Source organism: Bolinopsis microptera, chromosome 2, assembly GCF_026151205.1.
Source record: "Bolinopsis microptera isolate Bmic1 chromosome 2, MBARI_Bmic_1.0, whole genome shotgun sequence".
NCBI classification, from domain to species: Eukaryota; Metazoa; Ctenophora; class Tentaculata; order Lobata; family Bolinopsidae; genus Bolinopsis; species Bolinopsis microptera.
The window spans coordinates 2100723-2127904 of NC_087073.1; the positions used below are offsets into that span (position 1 = coordinate 2100723).

The 27182-nt window shown below is 40.3% G+C and overlaps 2 protein-coding genes across 3 annotated transcripts; one reads left to right on the forward strand and one right to left on the reverse strand.

Moving 5' to 3' along the window:
- The first annotated feature begins 758 nt into the window (after positions 1-758).
- On the forward strand, positions 759-10667 carry LOC134826672 (uncharacterized). Of its 2 annotated transcripts, none has more exons than XM_063839143.1 (8): positions 759-983; positions 4617-4733; positions 5027-5140; positions 5579-5682; positions 6734-6959; positions 7102-7311; positions 7541-7758; positions 9357-10667. In XM_063839143.1, exons 1-8 carry the CDS (start codon positions 764-766, stop codon positions 9537-9539), a joined length of 1392 nt encoding a protein of 463 aa, XP_063695213.1. In that variant the 5' UTR covers positions 759-763; the 3' UTR covers positions 9540-10667. The 2 variants fall into 2 exon arrangements, with proteins under 2 accessions (XP_063695213.1, XP_063695214.1); XM_063839144.1 differs by lacking the exon at positions 759-983 and adding an exon at positions 4223-4450.
- A 320-nt stretch (positions 10668-10987) lies between these two features.
- Positions 10988-26674, reverse strand: LOC134826687 (uncharacterized). The gene is made up of 2 exons (XM_063839165.1): positions 26647-26674; positions 10988-12964 (listed from the first exon to the last, which is right to left on the reverse strand). The coding sequence occupies exon 2, from the start codon at positions 12957-12959 to the stop codon at positions 11688-11690; it is 1272 nt and encodes a 423-aa protein (XP_063695235.1). The 5' UTR covers positions 12960-12964; positions 26647-26674; the 3' UTR covers positions 10988-11687.
- Positions 26675-27182: the final 508 nt, after the last annotated feature.

Below are 27182 nucleotides of genomic sequence, written 5' to 3' on the forward strand. Positions count from 1 at the left end.
ATCACAGCGTTCTGTGGCAACTCACTATGAAAACTCGTTTGGAGTGAAAGCGGCACAGCTGTGGAATCTTCTCCCCAAAGAAATTAATTCCATCTCTACTTTGGACCTGTTAAAATCGTCACTGGCTAAATTCCTTAAAGAATTCCCCGACACACCTCCGACTAAAGGATACACCGCTACTAACAACAACTCACTCTTGGAATGGTACTTACAAAAAGACCCCTGTGGAGTGATAGGAGGACGTACTTGATACTGTTGTCCTGAAGCGATCCCAGCCAAACCTACTCAAAGTACTCAAAGTAAGTAAGTATAAACTGCTCGTTCTGATAAATTATACTTGTCCACGTGACCTCGTAATCGACCAGGCAGGAGGGCTCCAGAGAGGTAAATCTCAAACTCTCACCAGCATACTCAATCTCCCATCTTAAGTCAGTAATCGGTGGCGTAATTACGATTTACTGTGAACACGTGCCGAATAAGAATTTTACTGATTCAGTAACAGAGCAACCAGACAGAGGGCAGTAAAACCGTTTGCTGGCCGAGTAAAATGAGTACTAATTTAAAATTTTGATAATTTTGTGTGCCTCCTGCACTACTCCTATTCGATCAGGTAATAGATAACTATCTCATATTTTGTGGTGCACAGCGGTCCTCATAATTTACCAATTTTTATATATACTCGTCTTTAAATGCCATATCATTTGATCGTTCAGGTGTTGTTTTTTATTCCAATCTCTGATCCCCCCCTCTTGTTTGTAGCATCATGACACAGTACGGTATACCGAGCGCTGGTTCGCACTACCGACCGTACGCGACCGGAATGATCCGGTTCTCTCCGCCCGCCACCTCCACTCGCATCCTCCCACAAGAGACATTCTGTTACCCTGAGTACAGTGTGGGATACGGGGGTCCCTGTGCTTATCCTCCCCCAGGACTCAAGGACGAGGATCACAGCTTCTCTCTCCAGGGATTCTCTCTCAACGGTAAGACTATGTTTGTAGCTGTTGTTATAGTTTTATTTTGTGTGTTTTGGACTTATAGACTGCTGCCAAAGTTGTATTTTTTGAGCTGCTTGCTTGTATCTAAAAAGTACGGTCGTTGGTATTGTACCAGACGAGTTAGTATTATACCAGACGTGAGTCTCTCAGTTTCTGCAGAACTCGAACAAGTCATTAGTCGAAGGTTTTAACACTTCGTAAGTTGGGCACTTTTTAAAATGCTTTGCACGTGAGTCCACCTCGTACACCAAATGGGAATTCAAAGTTGGAAGTTTTTTTAATGGATGGGCAAGGAGAAGTTTCTAAAGTTGGAAGTTTTTCCAGCACCTCTAGCTGCATTCCAGTGAAGACCATCTCAGGAATGGTGACCTCACACTGATGAGTATTTATTTACCAGCTCCATGTTCATGCCAGGCACCAGCATTACCACACAATCCCCCATAATTCTAGACATATCCTTTTGCCTTCTGTCTGACCGGGCCCGATCTAAGGAGCTGATAAGACTGATAAGGGCTCCTTCTATAACAACTTGCAATTAGATGAAGGTGTCAAACAAGACACCTTCCATTGGTATATCCTCCAAAAACCCTCCGATTAGCTCATTATTTGCGGGACTGTGAAGGAACAGGCTCTTTGAAGTGGCCCGGCTGTTATGAGGAGCTATTAGTCGCGCTACCATCTCACAGGGTCACAGGGTGTACCATGAGCAATGTGAGCCTCATCAATGTGAGCTGTTAACCTCGTCTAGATAAGCAAATCGATCGATAACAATCTAAATTCTTTAATTTCAAGTTTTTCCTGCATGTAATTCTAAGAAGCAGACTTTAAGATGGATTAGGATATTGAACTGTTATCATTTCTTCTATTTCTCTCTATTTTCCTCCGTAAACCACCGCTATTGATACGATTTCCCGCTTTTATACCTCTATATGAGGGCGCAAACCTGGTCAAGTTTCTCAATTCCCAAGTGAATAATTGAGCAGCACCTGCCCAGATACCAACACACCAGTCCCTTTTGTTTCTCAAGAAGTTGGTCGGAACCAGTGGTCCATGAAATTAATTACTGAGTAATGTCCAGTCGTGATTCTTTTGCCGACTGTATCAATCCATTGGTTTTATCGTTAATATGACCCAGGCCTTATCGATATGAGATATCTTATCTGATTATCATAGGGACGGGTGCATCCCACCCAGTTCAAGCCTTGTGTCGATATCTTATCTGATTATTATGGGGCCTGCCGGTGGGTGCATATATAAAACGTGAGCAATGCAGTCATGGTAACTGTTGTCATGGAAATGCATACTTTATCAATGTTCCAACTTTTACCGGTGAATCTGTTAAAATCCGTTAAAATGAATCTGTTGAAATCATAAGCTGTTATCTAAATCAAATTATCGAGAGGTTTCCGTCTAACTTTGTAACGGTACATTAATTACATACTTATTCACACTTCTTTAAGAGCAGTAGTAGACTAGTAACCTGTTATACTGGTCCAGTAATCAGTATAACTGGTTACTAGTGATAAAACCATTCCCCCAGGTACGAACATTGAACGTTAATAAAATGAGCAACATTAAGTGGACTGTTACAAGATTTGAAATAACCAATAGAACTTCTAGAATAGAACATCTAGGAAACTCTAGAGTCTAGACATCCCAACCTAGTCACCTAAGATTGAAAATAACATCACCACATGATTGCTGAACCCATAGTCCCTACATCAGGGGGGATCAGACATTTCACATGAAACTTTGTGAAATGTCTGAGAGGATCAAATATCCTACACTATCCTACACCCAGCTTCAGGGCTCACATTATACAGCCCTCTTCAGAGCTGCTTCATGTGGCAGGTTACCTGGTTACCTGGTTACCTGGTTACCTGGTTACCTGGTTACCTGGTTACCTGGTTACCTGGTTACCTGGTTACCTGGTTACCTGGTTACCTGGTTACCTGGTTACCTGGTTACCTGGTTACCTGGTTACCTGGTTACCTGGTTACCTGGTTACCTGGTTACCTGGTTACCTGGTTACCTGGTTACCTGGTTACCTGGTTACCTGGTTACCTGGTTACCTGGTTACCTGGTTACCTGGTTACCTGGTTACCTGGTTACCTGGTTACCTGGTTACCTGGTTACCTGGTTACCTGGTTACCTGGTTACCTGGTTACCTGGTTACCTGGTTACCTGGTTACCTGGTTACCTGGTTACCTGCTTCATGTGGCAGGTTACCTCACTAGATCCTATAACAGTTCCAACCCGGCCTGGTGATAATAACTCTGAGATCGATCGAACCTCTTTACTGTCTCGTAACGGTCTACTGCAGCGGTGGTCACATTTCCATGTGTTACTTATACTGAGAATTATTGTGGCTATTAGCTTACGTTCCATATCTGAAGAGAATAGCTCATTTGTACAATGTGTAGTGTAATTCTCCAACCGATCTGTCTCCAGCTGAAGCTTCTTTTTTTGCAGTTTTTGAGCTATTTTTATCTGCAAGTGGTAAACACAGCTGTGTTTTGTTTTTGTGCCATTTTTCTCGCGCTCTTGTTTCAGCACTCAGTTTAAAGATGACTCTCACACATTGTGTTCTAAATTACGCATCACCAACCGTCGAACTTAATTCTTCTCTGGCACATTTCACTCTGTAAAGACTGCATTTTGGTGTAAACCACCTCGTTAATTAATTAGTTAGTTAGACATCTTATAAAGCTAGTAAAAGTTCCAAATATTGGCCTCACTGTATACCCTGCCCTCATAACATGTATAATATTACAACTCATGTTGCTCTCATGTGTGGTTATGGAATCCGGTCTAAAAATCGAGTTATAATGGAGGGTATAATCCACTTATAGTTGGTGTGGAGTGTTGACAATGAAACTGTATCAGCCCTGAAGACTCAACCCCTCCACCACTCACTATTCTTCAGTCTTTACACTTTCTGCTAGCACGTTTAATGTAGTGTCTATAATGTTATCTGATCTGATTTCAACACTAGAGGGATCTTCACAAGGTTCCCAGTCCACTACAGCCAGGCTCGACACTCAATAATAATAATGATAATCGCAGTGATGGAGGTGGAGGACTCTAGAGCTCGTAATGCCCGGTAGTTTCTGTAATTAGAGGGGTCCGTAGAGCTAGAATAATTAAGTGAAACCTAATACCCTCAATTATAGCTGGATCTCTCTCTCTCTCTCTCTCTCTCTCTCTCGCTGGGTCGGTCAATGCGCACTACTCCTTCAGTTAACGTCTTTAGCTCTCCAGCTATAGCAAGAGAGGGGCCAGCCTTTGTTTTATATATACACAACAACTTTAGTGTTTGCTTATCTCTCTCTCTCTCTCTCTCTCTCTCTCTATTTACACTGTGTTGTTTTGTAGCTAGAAGTGGGTGTTAGTTGCGTTAGTGTGAATTATTTCCCTGCCTTGTTGGATGGCTCTTCTCAATCTTCTGCTAAGTTAGTAGAGTATTCGACCGACATCATGATTGCATGCATCCTATCAAACTTACATTTTCTTGGTCGATAGTTGTTAAGCGTTGTTCAGATTACTGTCCCGATGGTTTTGGAGCTTTGTTCTTACAAAGGGTTTGAAAATCTCTGTTTTTCACTGAATCCTCCGCAGATAACAGTGTGCCCGTCAGTACACGAGGCCTGGACTGGTCTTCTCAGCGACTACAGAACATCTCCGGACCCCATAATGCTACCCCTCCTGTCATGCTCCAAGGAGCTCATCATCCAGGTAGGAACCGTGTTTCCTGACAGGCTGGTGCCTCTCATGTTTAAAGGAAAAGCCAATTGGAATACTAAAAAGCTTGACAAAAGGGTTACATTTTCTGTGATATCATCCACCAAGTTCATCTTAGAACTTATATTAACAGACAATAAAATCTCTTACAAATATATCGATTGATATCAAAATCAAATCTAGTTTGCTCCATAAGTGGTTTATTGGGCTCGGAATTACATAACCTGCTAGTTAAGTGTTTGTCCTGATAGTTTCTTGTTGTATCTCACAAATTTCCCCACTTTCAGACTCGACGATCGAGAAGCCAAAGTTCTGGCCGGACAGTCCGACCAAATCAGGAGGGACGGACAAGAAACTGTTCCTGCCTCCTAATCTTAATCCAAGAGACGAGCCCTTTAACGGTTGGTGTACATATTAGCGGAGCTTTTTTCGCGTAATTAGTTTTCACAGAACACATTTCTGCGGTATCCGATTGATTTTTATACGCAAGTCATTAATCTAATTAATTAGTCCTATCTTGTTATTATATATCACGTACTCTTCACCTGAATTACAGGGACTATTTCTGGAAGTGATAAGGTATTATAAGGGGGATCACATACATATTTTTTCGTCAGAGCCCAAAAAAAACATGATTTAGTCTTATGGGAACCTATGCATGGTAGAGCACAGCAAGGCCGACCAAGACAAAGCGACTTGTCTGTGTTACTGAAGGAAGTTGGTACAAACCCTGATGCGGGACAGGGATATATGGAGGGGGTTATCTGGCGTAGATCGGACTTAGTTCCGACATAGTAGTAGCACACACCATACCAATTCTATACAATGACCCATTTCAGGGCGCAAAGATCAGTCGACGGAGTTTGTGAGCGTGTTACGAGGAGCCCTGGGATCCATCAACAACCACGACTCTAACCTGCTGCACTGGTCCATGGAGATGCCGGTCAGTTGTATTTCAATACGCCTTTATCATTACAGTACATTCACTTCATCGCAGTACAACATTAATAACTTTTAAAAAGTGGATATGTTAAAATCTAAAAGTAAAACTTTTAAACTCGGAAGACTTTTAAAAGGAAACGCTTCTCGTTATTTATTTGACTGATAATTCAGACATGTCCCTTTATTAACTGGATTGAATCCTTCATAATGACTATGTTTGATCTTCACCTCATTCTGTTTGACAGAAAGCTGCCCATTTTGAAGTGAAAACCTTCAACTGCATTCAACATTATCAATAGGAAAATAAAATCTAATTTAATAACTATGGGGTTTTAAAATTATCTAAATGTCCTTAAATTTACTGTTTTTTTCTCCATAAAACATAATTTTTGCGAACCTCTCAATGCAGCAGTGTGCACAGGGCATACTTTCTCTAGTTTCTCTACTTTCTCCCACGGCATTTTAATCTCAAAGTTTTAAAAACCTAGGCCTCCGTCGGCAGAGTACGGAATTAGTGTCTTCATGTCTTGTTTAGGTACCTGGTACATAATATATTATTAGCTGCAGCAGTAATTTTGGAATTAGACAGGCTTGTGTGTTAAAACCATTGGTGTGAAATGTACTTTTCCGCCATTAATTGGGTCTAACCAATACTAGTTTAATGAACAGATAACGGTTTCTTATTACCGGTTTTTAATCTAACCTTAACAGCTTAACGTCTTACGATAAAATATTAAGGACTGGGTCTTAAAATGTTAAAATGTCAGTGAACCGGAACCGTTTTGTCTGTACAGTGTTCATTGTCGGCAATAGTATACTTTAGTATGTAGTAGGTCACGTAAATTATCGTACCACGTATATTATGGCCTAAGTTGGACCCATATTTGATCTCTAAATATATCTCTAAATTCTGAAATACGTGAATTATTTAAAAGTTTCTTCTGGGTAGCAATACGGTATATTGTACTCCAATATAAATGATCCTATAAAAGTATAAATATGATTAAGAACTACCTACGTGCCTTTTGAATGCTGAATGACGACTATTTCAGTTGAACCAAGAAGGACCACCCTCCTACTCGACCCCTGACCCAGTCGAGGATATCGGCTCGGAAATGTGCTTTCCAAAACCCTCCGACATACCATACGTTCCAGCGGTATCGTATTGCAGCAAAGGACCCCTGCCCCTCCCTCCTTACATGCTACCCTCTCTGGAGAGACTGGATACTCAGAATAGTAAAGTCAGGATTAAGAGGGAACCTAAACATTATACCAAAGGTACGAGTTTTACAGATTTAATAAATTTACATATTCTGTAGTGTCAATTGACCATTTTCTTGTTACACCAAAAGCATAATCACTTAATTACCATAAACCCTTTATTACCATATCTCAGCATTGACTGTACATATGTTTTCAGATAAAGACACAGAGAAAGTGAAGCGAGAGACTGACAGACGAGTTGCGAATAATCAGCGAGAGCGAGTGCGCGTGCGCGACATCAATGAAGCATTCAAAGAACTGGGCAAAATGTGCACTTTGCACGTGCAGAACGACAAGGTCCAGACGAAACTGAATATCTTACATCAAGCTGTAAACGTGATCAACCAGCTGGAGGACGAAGTTGGAAGTAAGTTTCGTCTTACTTTCTGTTTCTGTTTCTGTTTCTGTTTCTGTACCAGCTGCCAACAGCGATTGATATGTAATATCATCCAGTAATTCTGTAGACGACTTTATCTAACATGATGCAGCAGAAATAAACGCCGCACTTTCTTTTGTATTATGAAAATTCTCTCAAATTTTAAACACCACAAATGCAGTAAGAATTAGATACCAAAACTAACCAACTCTATTTACAGAAAGGAATCTAAACAAAGAGCTGCCAGCTTTCCAGAACGACATCGCCATCAAACACAAACTAGCCTCCTCCAGTTCGAGCAACAGTTCAAATAACGAGCTCCTACATTCCTCGGGCAGTGGCGGAGGAATGTCCGACCACCACTCAGCACGCATGATGGAATGTTACCCTCCTCCCATTCCTTGTCAACCTCCCCACATGCCCACCCCTGTAAATCCAGTAAGTTCACTGACACACACACACACACACACACCTGACACACACACACACATTTATGTTTTATTTCTTGAAGTTGAACAGAAAAGTGTAAGTGTACATATAACTTGTGTGTAACATTTTAATTGGGATATCGTACAGCCTGTATAATGTATATTAGCGATCAGATAGTGTAGTGTGTGCGATCAAGATCTGATTAAGTCGTGTACTGCTATATCGAGTTTCAATGAATTATTCTTACAAGTTTCATGAAGTTTTCTGAAGTGTTATGAAGAGTCTATTCAGAAAAAATCAAAAGTTTTCTTAAAAAGATCATATATATTATATTACGGCCAGGTAGCGTAGTTGGTTGATCATCGGATTTGTAATCGTAAGATTGCGAGTTCGAATCCCACTGCCTGCCTAGTCGTGGGGTGAGCGTCGTTGACGCTCTGCTAAGGATCCCGAGTGGTCTATGTAGCCCCACGGTTCACTCAGCCGAATGCTCGAGAAATCGGGTGTGAGGGTTAAATGAGGAGCTGTGCTTGATCAACACAGCGAAGCCTCGGGCGAAGAAAGTGTGGCATAGTGCCTTAACCGTTGCTGGCCTTAGGAACGATCCTTCGGGTTCTTGTAAAGCTCTTCCTTGAAAGTGCTGGTTTACATTGTAATGCAGGTAATGCCGAAGTAAAATAACAAAGGTGGTCGACTCATTCGATGGCCTTGTTGCGTCGCAACGAATCCTCATAAGATAAGATAAGATAAGATGGTGTATGTATTATCCTATATCACCTAAGATATTCTAGTAGGGTTCTGCCCCCAGACTGGCCCCCAATTTCTAAATAGATGTTACTATATACCAGAACACGCTGAGTGCCCCTTCACAATACAGCGCTCTTTTGAAATCTCTCTCTCTCTCTCTCTCTCCCCATCTCTACACTATAATACCAGCCAGTTAGACTCAGAACTAAAGGAACTGTGTCTCTAACTGTAATACTCCGTTATTCTCACACCTTGCCTGATCTCTCTCCTCCTCTCTATTTCTCTCTCTGTACACACAACCGTGACTATAATATCTGAGTTTAGTGCAGCAGGTGTAGCAGGTATACACTTAAACTTGTCTAGTTCGGTACTCGCAACGTGTGACGGACATTATACTCTAGTAGTATATACTATATAGTAGTATATAATATAATACTAGTAGAGGGGCATGAGAAAGCAAGTATGCGGTAAGCTGGTAAGGTATGACGTCATTACTGATACGTCATCATGACGTTATCACAGCCATTACTAATACGTCATCATGATGTTATCACGGCCATTACGTGTAAGATATTTTGGTGAACACAGTAGTCTGTCCTTCCATAATATTTGGTGAAATCACAGGCCACAATGTCTGCACTGTGAGCACATGTTAAAACTTCGTCCAACATGTTTATTTTATTCCGTCAGTTTTACGTAATTACTCACGTCAGAATGACGCGAGTAAATGAACATGGAATTTAGCATTCCAATTACTGGGCAAGACAGCTCGATCTGGTCACCGAATGACCGTGCTGTCATTTACCAATTATATAATAATTATTGCAATTATATAATTACTTAATACGATCTCATTTCAGATGGGTTTGTCTCCCCACCTCCCACCCCCAAGTAACTGCAGTGAACCACCTCCCTCCAACAGTGTTCCCTCAATCATCACCTCCAGCATGCAAGTCATTTACAACGTGGACGAACCTCTGACCCGGGATGCGACACGCGACTACACGGACTACGCGACCAGCGACGAGGAAGGAATGCAATGAGATCGCGCACGTGCAGTGCGCGCATGATGTTTCCTGCACGTGCAGCTGATCAATAGAAACGAACAGTTGTGTTTAAGTTGAGATGGGTTGACATTGACATTAATTTGGGGTTGATATTTCAGACAAAGAGAGACAGATTACAGTAGCAGATCAGGTCACGTGGTCACGTGGTACTGTAAGAGGTCACGTGGTACTGTAAGAGGTCTACAATCAGAGTGTTTCTGAGAGGAACTGTAAAGTATAAAGTTGCGTGTTTTGAGTGAAATCCATGTTTCTAAACTTAGATTTCAGTCTAACCGTAGAGCTAAAGTCTGGACACCTTGCCTTGATCGGACACGTGACGTATTTTACTTTAACACTGGCTTGAATTTGCAGTGCAATTATTGGATATATCTCAAGGTGTTTGGAGTTCTAACTGACCAGAATATGTGAGGTATTTGCAACTTTGGCTCTCGAAATAAACTGCTGGAGGCTAATTAAGCCTAATCATTGCATTTCCCTACCCAATCAGCATTTTCTCACGTCCTCCTAGGCCCCCTGTTATATTTTTACCGCCTTCCTTAATTTAAATAACCTTATTGAATTTGATTTATAACGGAGATGATCAATGAAAGAAAGTATCGTGTGCATGGGCTAAAAGTTTGCAGTTTTAAGTGTTTTGTTTATTTATTTGATGAAATATATTAATTTATTTATGAAATGTTTTGAAAATTTCTGTTGATTTTAATCCATTATATATTTTACATTAAGGTTAGATAAATAGGCTTAACTAGACTGTCAGTAATTTCATGTAGGAATTTAAGTATTATTCTTCCTCGGTGACTGATAAGGGTTGCTTGGAAGTTTAATATTTAAAATCACGTATTCAATATTCGCTGAACAGCTTAAATATTTAATTCATATTACCAGCGCATAAATTTGGTTTGATTGTATGATACTTAACTAATCATAATAGCAGAGAATTTGATTCACGGTTGTATTATAGTATCTCAATTGAGGCATGACAAGCAATACTTTGGAGCTAAAAATCAAGATATTTTGTTAAATAAGTGTTTGTTTATTTATTAAAACATGATCGTTAGCATTAAATGCTGTAACTAATAAACTGATATAATTCGTTTTTGGAAATTTTGAGTTTCATTTTGTTAGAAAGAATTTGCAGCCGAACAGGTCGTACCCTATTAAATTTCAAATCTGTTAATTTGGTTAAATTTAATATCGGCTGTCAAATCCTCTATATCAGAGTGGTACTGGACGCCCTTAGTGTTATGGAATGTTACTCCAAATTCCATAACAGATCACCGCTTTCTGGAAACAACCTATTACCTATCTTATTTTATAACCGACAGAATATTCTGACGGAAATTAAGTAATTCTGACAATTGCACTGAAGAACCTGATTACAATACCCGATAAGAAACATCTGCAGAAAATTGACACATTATCTAATTAGAAATACAATATAAGTAACTTTTGTAATACAATTTGAAATAAAACTTCTAACCATAGAATGTAACACAGCACAATGCTCTGTACCGGACTAATGTACAGATCTATAAAACATATTGACACAGCTGCTGTACTGTAGGACAACTACTCAGCTCTGCAAACTATATCATGACCTGCAACTCGATATATATCGGAGTGCTAAAGTGCATATAGCTGGCAAATATCTCCTCAACTCTTTAGTACCTAACGTAATTTAAGTGTCATATTCGGAGGATTTCATGGAAAATATTCATCTGCTACTTGGTATGAATATTTGTAATATGACATTCATGATCTTCAGGGTGCTATCGATATTGTAACAAGAATTTATTCATAAATTAGCAAAGAAGTCATTTCTTGTAAACAAAGTCACACATCAAAATTAGCATAATTGTCAGGATTTAGCACAATTTTAGCATAATTGTCAGGATTTAAATTTACAAGAAATATAACAAACTGCTCTCTGGACAGCGTCCTTTAACCGCACTTGGGGCTTCTTGAATTTGGTTGTGAGTGTTTATTGTCTCTGAGTTTTTCTTGTTCCTTTAACGAATCTGACGATCTCTTTTTCACGTTCTCGCATGTCTACGGAATCTCAAGCTCCGATTTGAAGATGTTTCCAGTAAAGTTAACTTAAATAAGTTACTTTCTCACACATGTTCACACCTCAACAGTAGACTCAGTGTTCTTGCTCATAATAGAGAACTTCTTGTGTCCACCTCTCTTCGAGAACATTCTCACAAACTCAGCCCTCATAGCTGGAGTAGTCAGGAAGTAAGTTGCAGGAGAGAAACTAATTGCCGCCAACATCGCCACGTACATCAGATCCAGGGCCAGGTACTGTGAGATGGGCTTTTTGAGGTAGAGCTCCGGAGCGAAGATCTGAGGGATCCAGGTGAGGGTGGTGAGTGTGTTCAGAACCAGGATCATTAGTATGGACCAGGGGATTGCGTCTTGTCCTATCGCCTTTAGCTGTGACAGTTTCTCTCCGAGTGTGACTGGTTTGTAATCGTAATCCACCTTCCCACACTTCATCGACCCTTTGCATTTTCCCAGAGACTTTTCCTTCTTCTTGTGGTTTATGAGGAGGTTGACGATGAGCCCGTACACAATAAGTACCCCAGCAAATGGTAAAATGAATCCTACTGAGACAAGGATCCACCTGAATGCGGTACACTTGCATCCCTCTGTCTGCAGATGACACAATCCCCCATTAGAGAGATTATCATGTTCAATCCACACATTAGAACACAGACCCAGTAAAGGTAGACATGTCACCAGGGTGATGAGACACACCAACACCACAATCCCTGTCACCTGCACTCTGAGATTCAGGAGCTTCTTGTACTTGGTCGGGTAGGCTACACACAGCCACCTCGCTATTGAAACCAGGAGTATACCATACCCGGGCAGGATCACAGCTACATACTCCACAGTGTTCACAGCATCACAGTAACCCTCCAGTGGAACTATAGCCTGCAGTACTGCCGAGGTTGTCAGGACAACGAACAGGAATAGTTGGCTCGCTGAGTAGAAGATCAGAGACAGATACAACCTTATCAAGTGTCTGAAGTGTCTTAATATTAAGTAAAGCAGGATGGCTGTTGTTACCAAGAGAATTGCACAGAAGGGCCCGTACATTATCTTGGATAGTTCCATACCATTCTTGATACTCGGTGGAACAACAAATGAGTCGGTATCATTAGTTTCGGTACCCATTGTACCCTCACTGAAAGGGGTCGTCACGGCTGATGTTCTGATCATATCCGGAGTTGACTCCTGCATGCCGACGGATGCTCCCTCCACTTTGAGGTCGCCTTCTGGCTCCGTGGTGAGTCTGGTGGTGAAGGAGGAGGTTGAGTTGTACCATGAGGACGAAGTGGTCCAGTACTGCGTGGTGGGGAAATCGAACTTCAGGGTGTTTTCGTTCATGGGTCCTTTAAAGGATAGAGATATGTTATTTCCTTGTTGTTAGAACAAATATCAATAATACAATCTAGGAAAAATGTGCAGTAGCACCTTTAACACATACTGACATACTCGGACAGAAAACTTGGCAATAACATTTTACCCTTCGGCTTTTGACATTATAAACTGAAACGCCATTAGATAAATTGCCGAAACAAACAGTCAAACATGCTCAACTATTGGTCAAGAACACAAAGCAAAGAACTACAGAGCTATGTCGTGATAAGCTATGTGGTAAGGTCACGCGAGCTCTACGTCAACAAGTTATAAAACTCAAGCTACTGAAAAAATGTTACATATTATCCGCAGTAGAGACGGGCCGATACTCGATAGCTAGATTGCGGAACCGATTTAGAGAATTACTGGCCAAAGGGAGTGTAATACCAAGATTTAGGAGATTTCATTCTTTGCTTATATAAAATATGATATAAATCGAATAAAGTCCCTTCACTGAGTGAGCTTTAAAATTATCCGACTTATTCTTAATCGATGTGGATAGAGAAGCACTCAACAAATTAAGTAACGGCAAATGTGGATAACCAACGAGGAAAAGTTAGGGTGGATAAGCGGGGAGATACCAGATAGTCACGTCTACAAAACATACGACACACGAGCAACATGTCACAATAATTACATGATCTAGCTCTATTCCGCACCTTGACATAAAGTGACGAAAAGTCCATTATTAGTAACCCGAGATGATGTCGTACTATTAGATCAACTCTGACTTCAGGGGTGGTACCAGGTATTCATGTTTCCGAGAACACATTATGATCACGTAGCGGTATACCATTGACTTTAACTCGGCTGGGATTTAGGCCCATTAATAAGCTTCTTAGCACAGAGTTAATGCGTCTGCTACGACTTTAAAGAATTGAATTAGATATTAAAAGCAAAATAATATTCAGATTATAATGGAACGTCCTACGACCAGCTATAAGGAACTAGAATACCGATAAGGTATGTAGGGTTTCTAACAACAAATCAAACAATGATTATTTTTGTGACAAATTGAAGGACATGAGGGAAAATTATATTTTTGACAAATTACTAAAACGAGGCCAAGTGTAAAAAGTGTAAGTGTGAGGGCTCTGCCTACAACCAACGTAAAGAACTGTACCTTCGTATTAAGCCTGCCTACAACGAAGAAAACTACTGTGTTTAAGTTTTAACAAAGCTCTGAAATGTGGCGACAACGCATGCTCTGTAAATTGAGCCAGACTTGCAAATTTGGGCATGTTTAAGTGGAGCTAATTCAGTGACAATTACTTAATCTCTGTGTTATAAACTCCTTTATAAACTCCTCTTATGGTATTTGTTCTTCTAACGGAAAGGAAACTGATAGAGGATTTGCAGCACAGATCTGTCAGGTCCGATTGTAAACAGAAAATAATGCCGAGAACAAAAAATAAGGTCATCTAATTCTAAGTGTACAAACAGAACTGAGTTCGCCGCAAAACTAAGATTAACAGTGTATGCTACTACAACAAGCTCCTCTGCGGTTACAGCAATTAAATATCCGTAGCTGATGAAAAGAGGGGATAATAATAGTATTATTCTAATAATAGTACGTTATAGTAATAATATAGTATATAATATAGTATATAATAGTACTGTAATAATTGTGAGAAAAGCGAACCTTCCCAGCTCAGCTCCGGTCCATGTAGGTACGGCTAACACTCCCAAAGCAAAAGAACTGTCAGCAGCTAAAAGTAATAACTTGGTCTCTGTTTGAAATGTGGCTGCGAATATGGAGCCCTGCATGCATCGTGAGGACAGGTAGCAATGAATTATGATATAATTGTTGTACATGTTAGTGTGGCGACCGGTACCGCGTTGCAATGTGGGAGGGGGTTCATGAAAAGAAGATTAGCATGGAGTGTGGTGCAACAGAGTTTAAACAGAGTTTGGAGAGATTTAAAACCCATTATCATTTATAATATGCATACAGTTTGACAATATGAAAATATTAGATGAGTACGTTACACCATGACAATGATAGTAGAGACTAGAGATTGAGGTACACAATGAAAATGTCAGTAGAGAGTGCGGTACACCATGAAAATGTCAGTTGAGAGTGCGGTACACCATGAAAATGTCAGTAGAGAGTGCGGTACACCATGAAAATGTCAGTAGAGAGTGCGGTACAACATGAAAATGTCAGTAGAGAGTGCGGTACACCATGAAAATGTCAGTAGAGAGTGCGGTACAACATGAAAATGTCAGTAGAGAGTGCGGTACACCATGAAAATGTCAGTAGAGAGTGCGGTACAACATGAAAATGTCAGTAGAGAGTGCGGTACAACATGAAAATGTCAGTAGAGAGTGCGGTACACCATGAAAATTTCAGTAGAGAGTGCGGTACACCATGAAAATGTCAGTAGAGAGTGCGGTACAACATGAAAATGTCAGTAGAGAGTGCGGTACACCATGAAAATGTCAGTAGAGAGTGCGGTACACCATGAAAATGTCAGTAGAGAGTGCGGTACAACATGAAAATGTCAGTAGAGAGTGCGGTACACAATGAAAATGTCAGTAGAGAGTGCTGTACACCATGAAAATGTCAGTTGAGAGTGCGGTACACCATGACAAATGACAATGTCAGTAGAGAGTGCGGTACACCATGAAAATGTCAGTAGAGAGTGCGGTACACCATGACAAATGACAATGTCAGTAGAGAGTGCGGTACAACATGAAAATGTCAGTAGAGAGTGCGGTACACCATGAAAATGTCAGTAGAGAGTGCGGTACAACATGAAAATGTCAGTAGAGAGTGCGGTACACCATGACAAATGACAATGTCAGTAGAGAGTGCTGTACACCATGAAAATGTCAGTTGAGAGTGCGGTACACCATGACAAATGAAAATGTCAGTTGAGAGTGCGGTACAACATGAAAATGTCAGTAGAGAGTGCGGTACACAATGAAAATGTCAGTAGAGAGTGCGGTACACAATGAAAATGTCAGTAGAGAGTGCGGTACACAATGAAAATGTCAGTAGAGAGTGCGGTACACCATGAAAATGTCAGTAGAGAGTGCGGTACACAATGAAAATGTCAGTAGAGAGTGCGGTACACCATGAAAATGTCAGTAGAGAGTGCGGTACACAATGAAAATGTCAGTAGAGAGTGCGGTACACCATGAAAATGTCAGTAGAGAGTGCGGTACAACATGAAAATGTCAGTAGAGAGTGCGGTACACCATGAAAATGTCAGTAGAGAGTGCGGTACACAATGAAAATGTCAGTAGAGAGTGCGGTACACCATGAAAATGTCAGTAGAGAGTGCGGTACACAATGAAAATGTCAGTAGAGAGTGCGGTACACCATGAAAATGTCAGTAGAGAGTGCGGTACACAATGAAAATGTCAGTAGAGAGTGCGGTACACAATGAAAATGTCAGTAGAGAGTGCGGTACACCATGAAAATGTCAGTAGAGAGTGCGGTACACCATGAAAATGTCAGTAGAGAGTGCGGTACACCATGAAAATGTCAGTTGAGAGTGCGGTACAACATGAAAATGTCAGTAGAGAGTGCGGTACACCATGAAAATGTCAGTAGAGAGTGCGGTACACCATGAAAATGTCAGTAGAGAGTGCGGTACAACATGAAAATGTCAGTAGAAAGTGCGGTACACCATGAAAATGTCAGTAGAGAGTGCGATACAACATGAAAATGTCAGTAGAGAGTGCTGTACACCATGAAAATGTCAGTAGAGAGTGCGGTACACCATGAAAATGTCAGTAGAGAGTGCGGTACATCATGAAAATGTCAGTAGAGAGTGCGGTACAACATGAAAATGTCAGTAGAGAGTGCGGTACACCATGAAAATGTCAGTAGAGAGTGCGGTACACCATGAAAATGTCAGTAGAGAGTGCGGTACACCATGAAAATGTCAGTAGAGAGTGCGGTACATCATGAAAATGTCAGTAGAGAGTGTGGTACAACATGACAATGTCAGTAGAGAGTGCTGTACAACATGAAAATGTCAGTAGAGAGTGCGGTACACCATGAAAATGTCAGTAGAGAGTGCGGTACAACATGAAAATGTCAGTTGAGAGTGCGGTACACCATGAAAATGTCAGTAGAGAGTGTGGTACAACATGAAAATGTCAGTAGAGAGTGCGGTACACCATGAAAATGTCAGTAGAGAGTGCGGTACACCATGAAAATGTCAGTAGAGAGTGCGGTACAACATGAAAATGTCAGTTGAGAGTGCTGTACAACATGAAAATGTCAGTAGAGAGTGCGGTACAACATGAAAATGTCAGTAGAGAGTGCGGTACACCATGAAAATGTCAGTTGAGAGTGCGGTACAACATGAAAATGTCAGTTGAGAGTGCGGTACACCATGAAAATGTCAGTTGAGAGTGTGGTACAACATGAAAATGTCAGTAGAGAGTGCGGTACACCATGAAAATGTCAGTAGAGAGTGCGGTACACCATGAAAATGTCAGTAGAGAGTGCGGTACAACATGAAAATGTCAGTAGAGAGTGCTGTACAACATGAAAATGTCAGTAGAGAGTGCGGTACAACATGAAAATGCCAGTAGAGAGTGCGATACAACATGAAAATGCCAGTAGAGAGTGCGGTACAACATGAAAATGTCAGTTGAGAGTGCGGTACAACATGAAAATGTCAGTAGAGAGTGCGGTACAACATGAAAATGTCAGTAGAGAGTGCTGTACAACATGAAAATGTCAGTAGAGAGTGCGGTACAACATGAAAATGCCAGTAGAGAGTGCGATACAACATGAAAATGCCAGTAGAGAGTGCGGTACAACATGAAAATGTCAGTTGAGAGTGCGGTACAACATGAAAATGTCAGTAGAGAGTGCTGTACAACATGAAAATGTCAGTTGAGAGTGCGGTACAACATGAAAATGCCAGTAGAGAGTGCGATACAACATGAAAATGCCAGTAGAGAGTGCGGTACAACATGAAAATGTCAGTTGAGAGTGCGGTACAACATGAAAATGTCAGTAGAGAGTGCGGTACACCATGAAAATGTCAGTAGAGAGTGCGGTACAACATGAAAATGTCAGTAGAGAGTGCGATACAACATGAAAATGTCAGTAGAGAGTGCGGTACAACATGAAAATGTCAGTAGAGAGTGCGGTACAACATGAAAATGCCAGTAGAGAGTGCGATACAACATGAAAATGCCAGTAGAGAGTGCGGTACACCATGAAAATGTCAGTAGAGAGTGCGGTACACAATGAAAATGTCAGTAGAGAGTGCGGTACACAATGAAAATGTCAGTAGAGAGTGCGATACAACATGAAAATGTCAGTAGAGAGTGCGGTACAACATGAAAATGTCAGTAGAGAGTGCGGTACACCATGAAAATGTCAGTTGAGAGTGCGGTACAACATGAAAATGCCAGTAGAGAGTGCGATACAACATGAAAATGCCAGTAGAGAGTGCGGTACACCATGAAAATGTCAGTAGAGAGTGCGGTACACAATGAAAATGTCAGTAGAGAGTGCGGTACACCATGAAAATGTCAGTAGAGAGTGCGGTACAACATGAAAATGTCAGTAGAGAGTGCGGTACACCATGGAAATGTCAGTTGAGAGTGCGGTACAACATGAAAATGTCAGTTGAGAGTGCTGTACAACATGAAAATGTCAGTAGAGAGTGTGGTACACCATGACAATGTCAGTTGAGAGTGCTGTACAACATGAAAATGTCAGTAGAGACTAGAGAGTATAGAGTGCGGTACAACATGAAAATGTCAGTAGAGAGTGCGGTACAACATGACAATGTCAGTTGAGAGTGCTGTACAACATGAAAATGTCAGTAGAGACTAGAGAGTATAGAGTGCGGTACAACATGAAAATGTCAGTTGAGAGTGCTGTACACAATGAAAATGTCAGTAGAGAGTGCGATACAACATGAAAATGTCAGTTGAGAGTGCGGTACAACATGAAAATGTCAGTAGAGAGTGCGATACAACATGAAAATGCCAGTAGAGAGTGCGGTACACCATGAAAATGTCAGTAGAGAGTGCGGTACACAATGAAAATGTCAGTAGAGAGTGCGGTACACCATGAAAATGTCAGTAGAGAGTGCGGTACAACATGAAAATGTCAGTAGAGAGTGCGGTACACCATGGAAATGTCAGTTGAGAGTGCGGTACAACATGAAAATGTCAGTTGAGAGTGCTGTACAACATGAAAATGTCAGTAGAGACTAGAGAGTATAGAGTGCGGTACAACATGAAAATGTCAGTAGAGAGTGCGGTACAACATGACAATGTCAGTTGAGAGTGCTGTACAACATGAAAATGTCAGTAGAGACTAGAGAGTATAGAGTGCGGTACAACATGACAATGTCAGTTGAGAGTGCTGTACACAATGAAAATGTCAGTAGAGAGTGCGATACAACATGAAAATGTCAGTAGAGAGTGCGATACAACATGAAAATGTCAGTAGAGAGTGCGATACAACATGAAAATGCCAGTAGAGAGTGCGGTACAACATGAAAATGTCAGTAGAGAGTGCGGTACACCATGAAAATGTCAGTAGAGAGTGCGGTACACCATGAAAATGTCAGTAGAGAGTGCGGTACACCATGAAAATGTCAGTAGAGAGTGCGGTACACCATGAAAATGTCAGTAGAGAGTGCGGTACAACATGAAAATGTCAGTAGAGAGTGCGGTACACCATGAAAATGTCAGTAGAGAGTGCGGTACAACATGAAAATGTCAGTAGAGAGTGCGGTACAACATGAAAATGCCAGTAGAGAGTGCGATACAACATGAAAATGCCAGTAGAGAGTGCGGTACACCATGAAAATGTCAGTAGAGAGTGCTGTACAACATGAAAATGTCAGCAAAGAGTGCGGTACAACATGACAATGATAGTAGAGACTAGAGAGTGCGGTACAACATGAAAATGTCAGTAGAGAGTGCGGTACACAATGAAAATGTCAGTAGAGAGTGCGGTACAACATGAAAATGTCAGCAAAGAGTGCGGTACAACATGACAATGTCAGTAGAGAGTGCGGTACACCATGAAAATGTCAGTAGAGAGTGCGGTACACCATGAAAATGTCAGTAGAGAGTGCGGTACAACATGAAAATGTCAGTTGAGAGTGCGGTACAACATGAAAATGCCAGTAGAGAGTGCGATACAACATGAAAATGCCAGTAGAGAGTGCGGTACACCATGAAAATGCCAGTAGAGAGTGCGATACAACATGAAAATGCCAGTAGAGAGTGCGATACAACATGAAAATGTCAGTAGAGAGTGCGGTACACCATGAAAATGCCAGTAGAGAGTGCGATACAACATGAAAATGCCAGTAGAGAGTGCTGTACAACATGAAAATGTCAGCAAAGAGTGCGGTACAACATGACAATGATAGTAGAGACTAGAGAGTGCGGTACAACATGAAAATGTCAGTAGAGAGTGCGGTACACCATGAAAATGTCAGTAGAGAGTGCGGTACACAATGAAAATGTCAGTAGAGAGTGCGGTACACAATGAAAATGTCAGTAGAGAGTGCGGTACACAATGAAAATGTCAGTAGAGAGTGCGGTACAACATGAAAATGTCAGCAAAGAGTGCGGTACAACATGACAATGATAGTAGAGACTAGAGAGTGCGTTACAACATGACAATATTAGTAGAGACTAGAGACTAGAGTGTGCGGTACAACAAGACAATATTAGTAGAGTCTAGAGAGTGCGGTACACCATGAAAATGTCAGTAGAGAGTGCGGTACACCATGAAAATGTCAGCAAAGAGTGCGGTACAACATGACAATGATAGTAGAGACTAGAGAGTGCGTTACAACATGACAATATTAGTAGAGACTAGAGAGTGCGGTACAACATGACTTCATCAGTTGATTGCAAGGTTGAAACGTCAGTTTAAGAAATGAGTAAACAATACCTTATTTGGTCAACACAAGTTGTGGGTTCTCCCTCCCACTATGATATTCGTTTTAGGAATAAATGTACACACATTAGAGAACAATACAAGAGAAAATTCGCAGCTGCTTTCGACCAAATGTGTTACTGTTCGCTCGTTCTTTCAAACGGTTTCTCATACGGCTTTTCTATCGACCGATAAAGTCACATACATTTTTTTATTAAATACTTTTCAAATTTTACAGAGTACAGCAATAGATGAATATAAAATAGAATCGTTCAAAATATCGCCCCCATCTGTAAAATATGATGGGCACCCAAACACGGTAAACACATAGTGAACTATGTCCGCAGTAACTTGGACCCATTACATCGAATTAATCTAAATCCAAAAATTTATGAAAAACTATTTAATAACAAACAAATCCATGGTGAATAACTGTGGATATAGAGTCAAAATTGGTATTTCAATACGTCAAATTCCAGATACATTAGATACAGGTCTGAAATGGTCATTAATGTGTGAGAAGGTGTGCGGGTGAAGTGTGATATGATGTTGAAAGTATAGGAAGGTAGATAAAAAAATTAATAAAACAAAAATAATAATAATATGGGGAGCAAAGAGACTAGGCTAGACTGTTGTTTCACTATCCAATAAAGATTTCCATAGATGCTTAGTGACCTCAGCTTTGAAAAGACTAGTAGACACAATCTGTCTTACCTGTAAAGGGAGTCCATTCCACAGTATATGGGTTCTGTAGAAAAATGATTTTGCCAGTGGGCTATTTGAGGTACATGTGGTGTGTGAATTCTGACTTAACTTAGGTAAAATTGATGACACAATAGACAGACTGTCGAGGTGGCAACGTCTTAGTCGAGAAGTGCCCTGATATAAAGAGAGATAGTGAGGCAGCGATACAGGAATTAAATTGTTAAGAACTTTGTGGAAAAAAATAAGATCATTCAAGTCAAACTTTTGAGACAAAGGGAGAATGTCGACAAGCTTGCACTTTTTGACATATTGCTCAGGTGGATAACTGCGGCCCTCTTCAGACAGAATCCATTTAATAGCTCTCTTTTGGAGACTTTCTAATTTATCACTAAGTGATTTATTACAAGGGCGCCAGATTATGGAACAATTTTCGAATTGGCTACGAACCAGGGAGAGGTAAAGCGCCCGGCGACGTTTCTGATCGATGACAATATGGCCATCTCTTCTGACCATACCAAGTTGTTGGCAGGCCTTAGTATAAATTCTGTCGCACTGACTATTCCAACTTAGCTTAGGAGTAACATCGACTCCAAGATCTTTTTCTAACTCTACATACACAAGAGGAGAGCCATCAAGATTATATGCGAATGGAGGAGATAAAGATGGTTTTCCTGAAACAATAAGCACTTTACATTTTGCTGGATGGAATCGCATTTTGTTTCTTAGTGCCCAGTCAGAGAGATAGTCTATATCCATTTGTAAATTAGTATTATCGGAAGATGAATGTATTTTACGCCAGATTTTTGTATCATCGGCATACAAAACAATATCAGTATTATCCGAAAGGCCAAGAGGAATATCATTGATAAACAATACAAAAAGTAAGGGACCAAGAATAGAGCCCTGGGGGACACCAGAATTAACTGAGAGGGTAGATGACATCTCATTACCAATAACCACTCTTTGGTAACGGCCTTGAAGGTAATTGGTAAGAAATTTGAGAAGTGTACCATCAATGTTATATAAGGTCTTTAGCTTATGAAGAAGGATATCATGATTTACAGAATCAAATGCCTTAGCAAAATCAAAATACACAACATGATTGATAATGTTTTCGTTAAGAGACAATGCCAGGCTATCACAAAAGTCAACCATATTGGTTGTGCATGACTTGTGCTCTAGAAAACCATGCTGCCTGGGATCAAGAAGGGTACTTGTCAAAGAAAGCAGTTTACGTTTAACAATGCGCTCAAAAACTTTCATGACTAAACAAGTAAGGGATATTGGTCTATAGTTTTCAACCTCACTTTTCTTACCTTTCTTAAATATTGGGACAACATTTGCAAGTTTCCATTCTTGTGGAATGTAGCCGCTGTTGTAAGATCCACGAAAAATGCATGTTAGAGGGTAAGCTAAACCTACGGAACAATTTTTGAGAATTTTACCGTGTATGCCATCTGGTCCCTGGGCTTTATTTGAATTAATATTTGAAAGAAGCTTACGAACATCCCGATGATCGAAGTCAATATCAAAATCAACATCATTGACATAGGAGATGTCAGTGTCATAAAGTGAAGGATCCGAAAACTGGTTATAAAAGAAAGAATTGAAAAGTTCAGCTTGAGCTTTGGGTTTGAACCGAAGCTGTCCAGAATAACTAACACAATTAGGAATACGGCAGGAGTTAGATTTATACTTAACATGTGACCAAAACTTCTTAGTTATAAGCGCTGGATCATCACTATTGAAAAGATTGTCTCTTATTTTGGCTGATGAAAGCCTCTTAAAATCTTTACGGCTAGTAACAAACTTTAACTCATCAGAAATAGAACCAGAAATTTTAAATTTAGCTCTGAGTCTATCTTTTTTACGGCATGAAGAGAAAAGTTCACTATCGAACCACGGGGGTTGAAACTCTGATTTAATAGTTACTTTAGGAATATGTATATCAACTAAATTCATAATGCAGTCTTTAACTAACTTCCAAGACGAATCAGGATCTAGGCATTCTAGGACTTGCCAATTAATCGAGCATAATTCACGATTAATCATGTCCCAGTTTGCTTTCTTATAATTATAGATTTTACGTTTAGGAGTTTTCTTGCGGGAAAAGGAGCTTTTAATTGAAAAAGTGACAGGAAAATGATCAGATTTGCACACGGAATGAGGATCACAGACATTCAAGTTATCGATTGTGTTATCATAATTACTGAGAAGAATGTCTAATGTATTACCACTTTTATGGGTGGGTGATGTGATCAACTGGGAGAGAGAAAGATCACTGAAAGAATCTATGAAGGATTGCTCAATAGGTACGGTACTGGATGAAGATAGCCAGTCTGTATGGGGGAGATTAAAATCACCAATAACATAGATTTTAGGGGGATTCTTTTTGGAAACTAGCTTGCGAATATAACTAACTATTACATCATGATTAGGTAACCCAAGAGTTCCTACTCTATAACAAGTACAGATTACAATACTCTCTTTGTTAGGAAAAACAATTTTAACGGCAAGCATTTCTGCACCTAGGCTAACTGGTAGTCGGGTTGTAGTGGCATCGAGATCAGACCGAACAGCCAAAAGAACACCACCTCCATTTTCCCTAAACTTTTTAGGGTTATTAGGATCTTGAGGATGAGTCTTTCTCGTGCGGTCATTGCGGAAGATTTCATATTGAGAAGAAGGAAAGATTTCGTTGCTAGAAACAGATTTTTTGAGCCAAGTCTCATTTAGGGCAATTATGTCAGGCTGCTCTATGTTAGCAAAGGATTGAAGTTCGGAAATCTTATTACCATCAAGAAGGGGATGGAGGGAGCTTAGGTTACTGAAAGGAATAAGACCTTGGACATTTTGGTAGAGTACAGATAGGGAGTTGGGACCTGGATTAAGCATAGAAGGATTAACAAGAGTTATCAAAAGAAAGTTAAGAGAGAAAACCCAAAGAATGAATAAAGATACTAGACGCCTGAGGCGGCTGGAATACTTGACTCTATTCATCTTACCAGGGAGAAGAACATTTCTTATAAACCATGAGGAGATAATTACAAAGAAAAGTTTGATGTGGGAGCAAGCAAGAAATGGTATAAGATAACGTGGGCTGTCAAGGAGTAGAGAGGAATGAATATTAGAATCTAGGGGGAATACGGTGTTCATGGACCTAGTCGTGGAGAGAAGAATTGGGAGAAGGTAAGTCATGATGAGAGAATAGAAGAGAAACATATGATTATGATAATTGTAGTTGATGTGTGGGGTGCATGGAGAATTAAATGTGTAAATTTTGTTAGGTATAAACGTGTTCATATGTATATGTGCATTTCTTGACTGTGTACGAGGCCTTTTGCATGCAAAAAGACCTATTCTAAGTCTAAACGATTCATTGTCTAACATATGGGAAAATGGGCAGTGACCGAATGTACCTGAAATAGGAGGCATAAAATTGAGAAAAAGATTAAATCAGAGATTTGTTTGAGTTTAAATTTTAGGCGCAACGTCTTAATCAAAATATTAAATGAAAGAAAAGATCAAAGATTTAAATTCCCAGAAGATTATTTACAACCCTGTCAAAACTGTGTTCGTTTACAACAAACTTAAGCCAAGTGGACAGTAAACCTACTCCTCTCATGTTGAGATGAAGCCAATCATGGTATAGAAGTTCATTACAGGATCTAAAGTCTCGAGTTAAAAAGTCTGAGAAACAGTCTAAGAACACGCAATTATTATTTAGGCATAAGTCTTTAAGTAGATTATTAAAATCTAGAACATTCTTTGCTATGTAGGAATATAAACACTTAATAGGAAGACAACATTGGATAATTATAATTGCAGCGGGAAATAACTGCTTAGTGGTGTCAATCAAGTCATTAAGATACTTCCTAAGGAACTGAACCCCATACTTAGAATGTTTTATGTCATTTGTACCAACACTCAATATAATCTTTTCAATATCGTCAGCTTCTGCAGCTGCATGAGTTTTATGAAAATGCTGAATATTTTCAGTGATATCTCTAATTTTTGCACCACTTTGGGACACATTGATTACTTTCCTTCCCCGGAATCCCAACTTATTTGTCCGTACGAATTTTGTCATTGACGTACCAAACAGGACAGTGGTTTTCCTGCTCTTCGGTTTTCTTGGAGCATTTCGGTAGTAAAGGGTTGGTGTTGAGGTGGTGGTGGGCGGCATAGGAATTGTAGTGAGGACATTCTGCTCCCTGACTACATTTGTATCTGTCTTCGGTATCTGGCAGCGAAAAGATAAGCTATACCGAGTCTCCTTAGCTGATCTCTCTGCACGAACCTTGTGAAGACAATATTCCTGACACCCCGGTTTCATAATATACAAACTACAGTCCTTTGGGGTGATATGGCATTTACTGTTACATCGCTTATCCCCATTTTCTGGAATTATGTCTAGGGTCCTCTCAGCTCCAAATGAAACTACATAAATACCTTGCGACTGGTCAAGAGACACCTCGTCGTCGTTGTGGTACCTAGTTGCACAAGAACCAGACTTGTACATGCTTGCTAGGCATGAGTTTAGCTTGCAGCCAAACTTGGAGTTGATATCATGCATAAGCTCTGATATCCCAGGATAATTTAAAATATCGATTGGCTCCTTAGTCGTGGTGTGTCCATTTGAGGAAGACCATACATATTCTTCTCCAGTGGAAGTGAGCCACTTTGTGGCAGTTTTCACAGCAGTTTGCTTGGCCATAAGTGTTTCAAGTTCAGACATCAACGTGCCATGTTGAACACTCTTGTTTTGAACAAAATCTGAATGCAACTCCAAGAAGTCCTCGCATTTAACAGAATCCCTCTTCAGTTTCATGACATTCTCAACACTGGCCTTAAGAGCTTTCAGCTCTTTTAATGAAAACGAGTTTAAAACATTGGTAACAGAATTCAGATCCATAGTGAAGGAAAGAGGGAGGAGAAGATGGCGGTGAGGGAGGAGAAAATGGCGAAGTCAATACTGTAGCCCAGGAAGTAGAACTAGATGCGTTGCTTAGGATACAAACGGTCACGTCATAGTCTCTTCTATCGCTTTGACATTGGGACCTCAAATTATTTGTTATATAGTAGTGTTGAAAGTATTAAAACTGATATAGTAGTGTTGAAAGTATTAAAACATAAATAGAGAGTGCGGTTCAAGACGACATTTTCGGAAGAGCCTACAGTACGATATTATAACAATGCCAGCAAAGACTACAGTAAAATTTAGGTGGCATGAAAACTACCCCCTATACAGGACCATTCACATTCTAACTTAATTAAGATATCAGTTTTCGTCTCAAATGATCACGGAGATTTACCCCCACGTTCTTCCCGAAAGCGGAATCATCACCCATTAACTACCCCGCACACACAGCACACACAACATCCCCCCAAACATGACTTAACAGCTCCTCATTACATTAAACCTTTTGTTTAAGTAGCCTGTTACCAGGAAGAACCGCTAAAAAGAGAAATCACTAAAGACAGAGTGCCGCCCAGACTGATGGACAGGCACCCGTTTAGGTCACAACATGCTAACACGATGATATAATGCACTAAATTTAATTATTTTATACTTTTAGCTTCTAAATAAGCTGTCA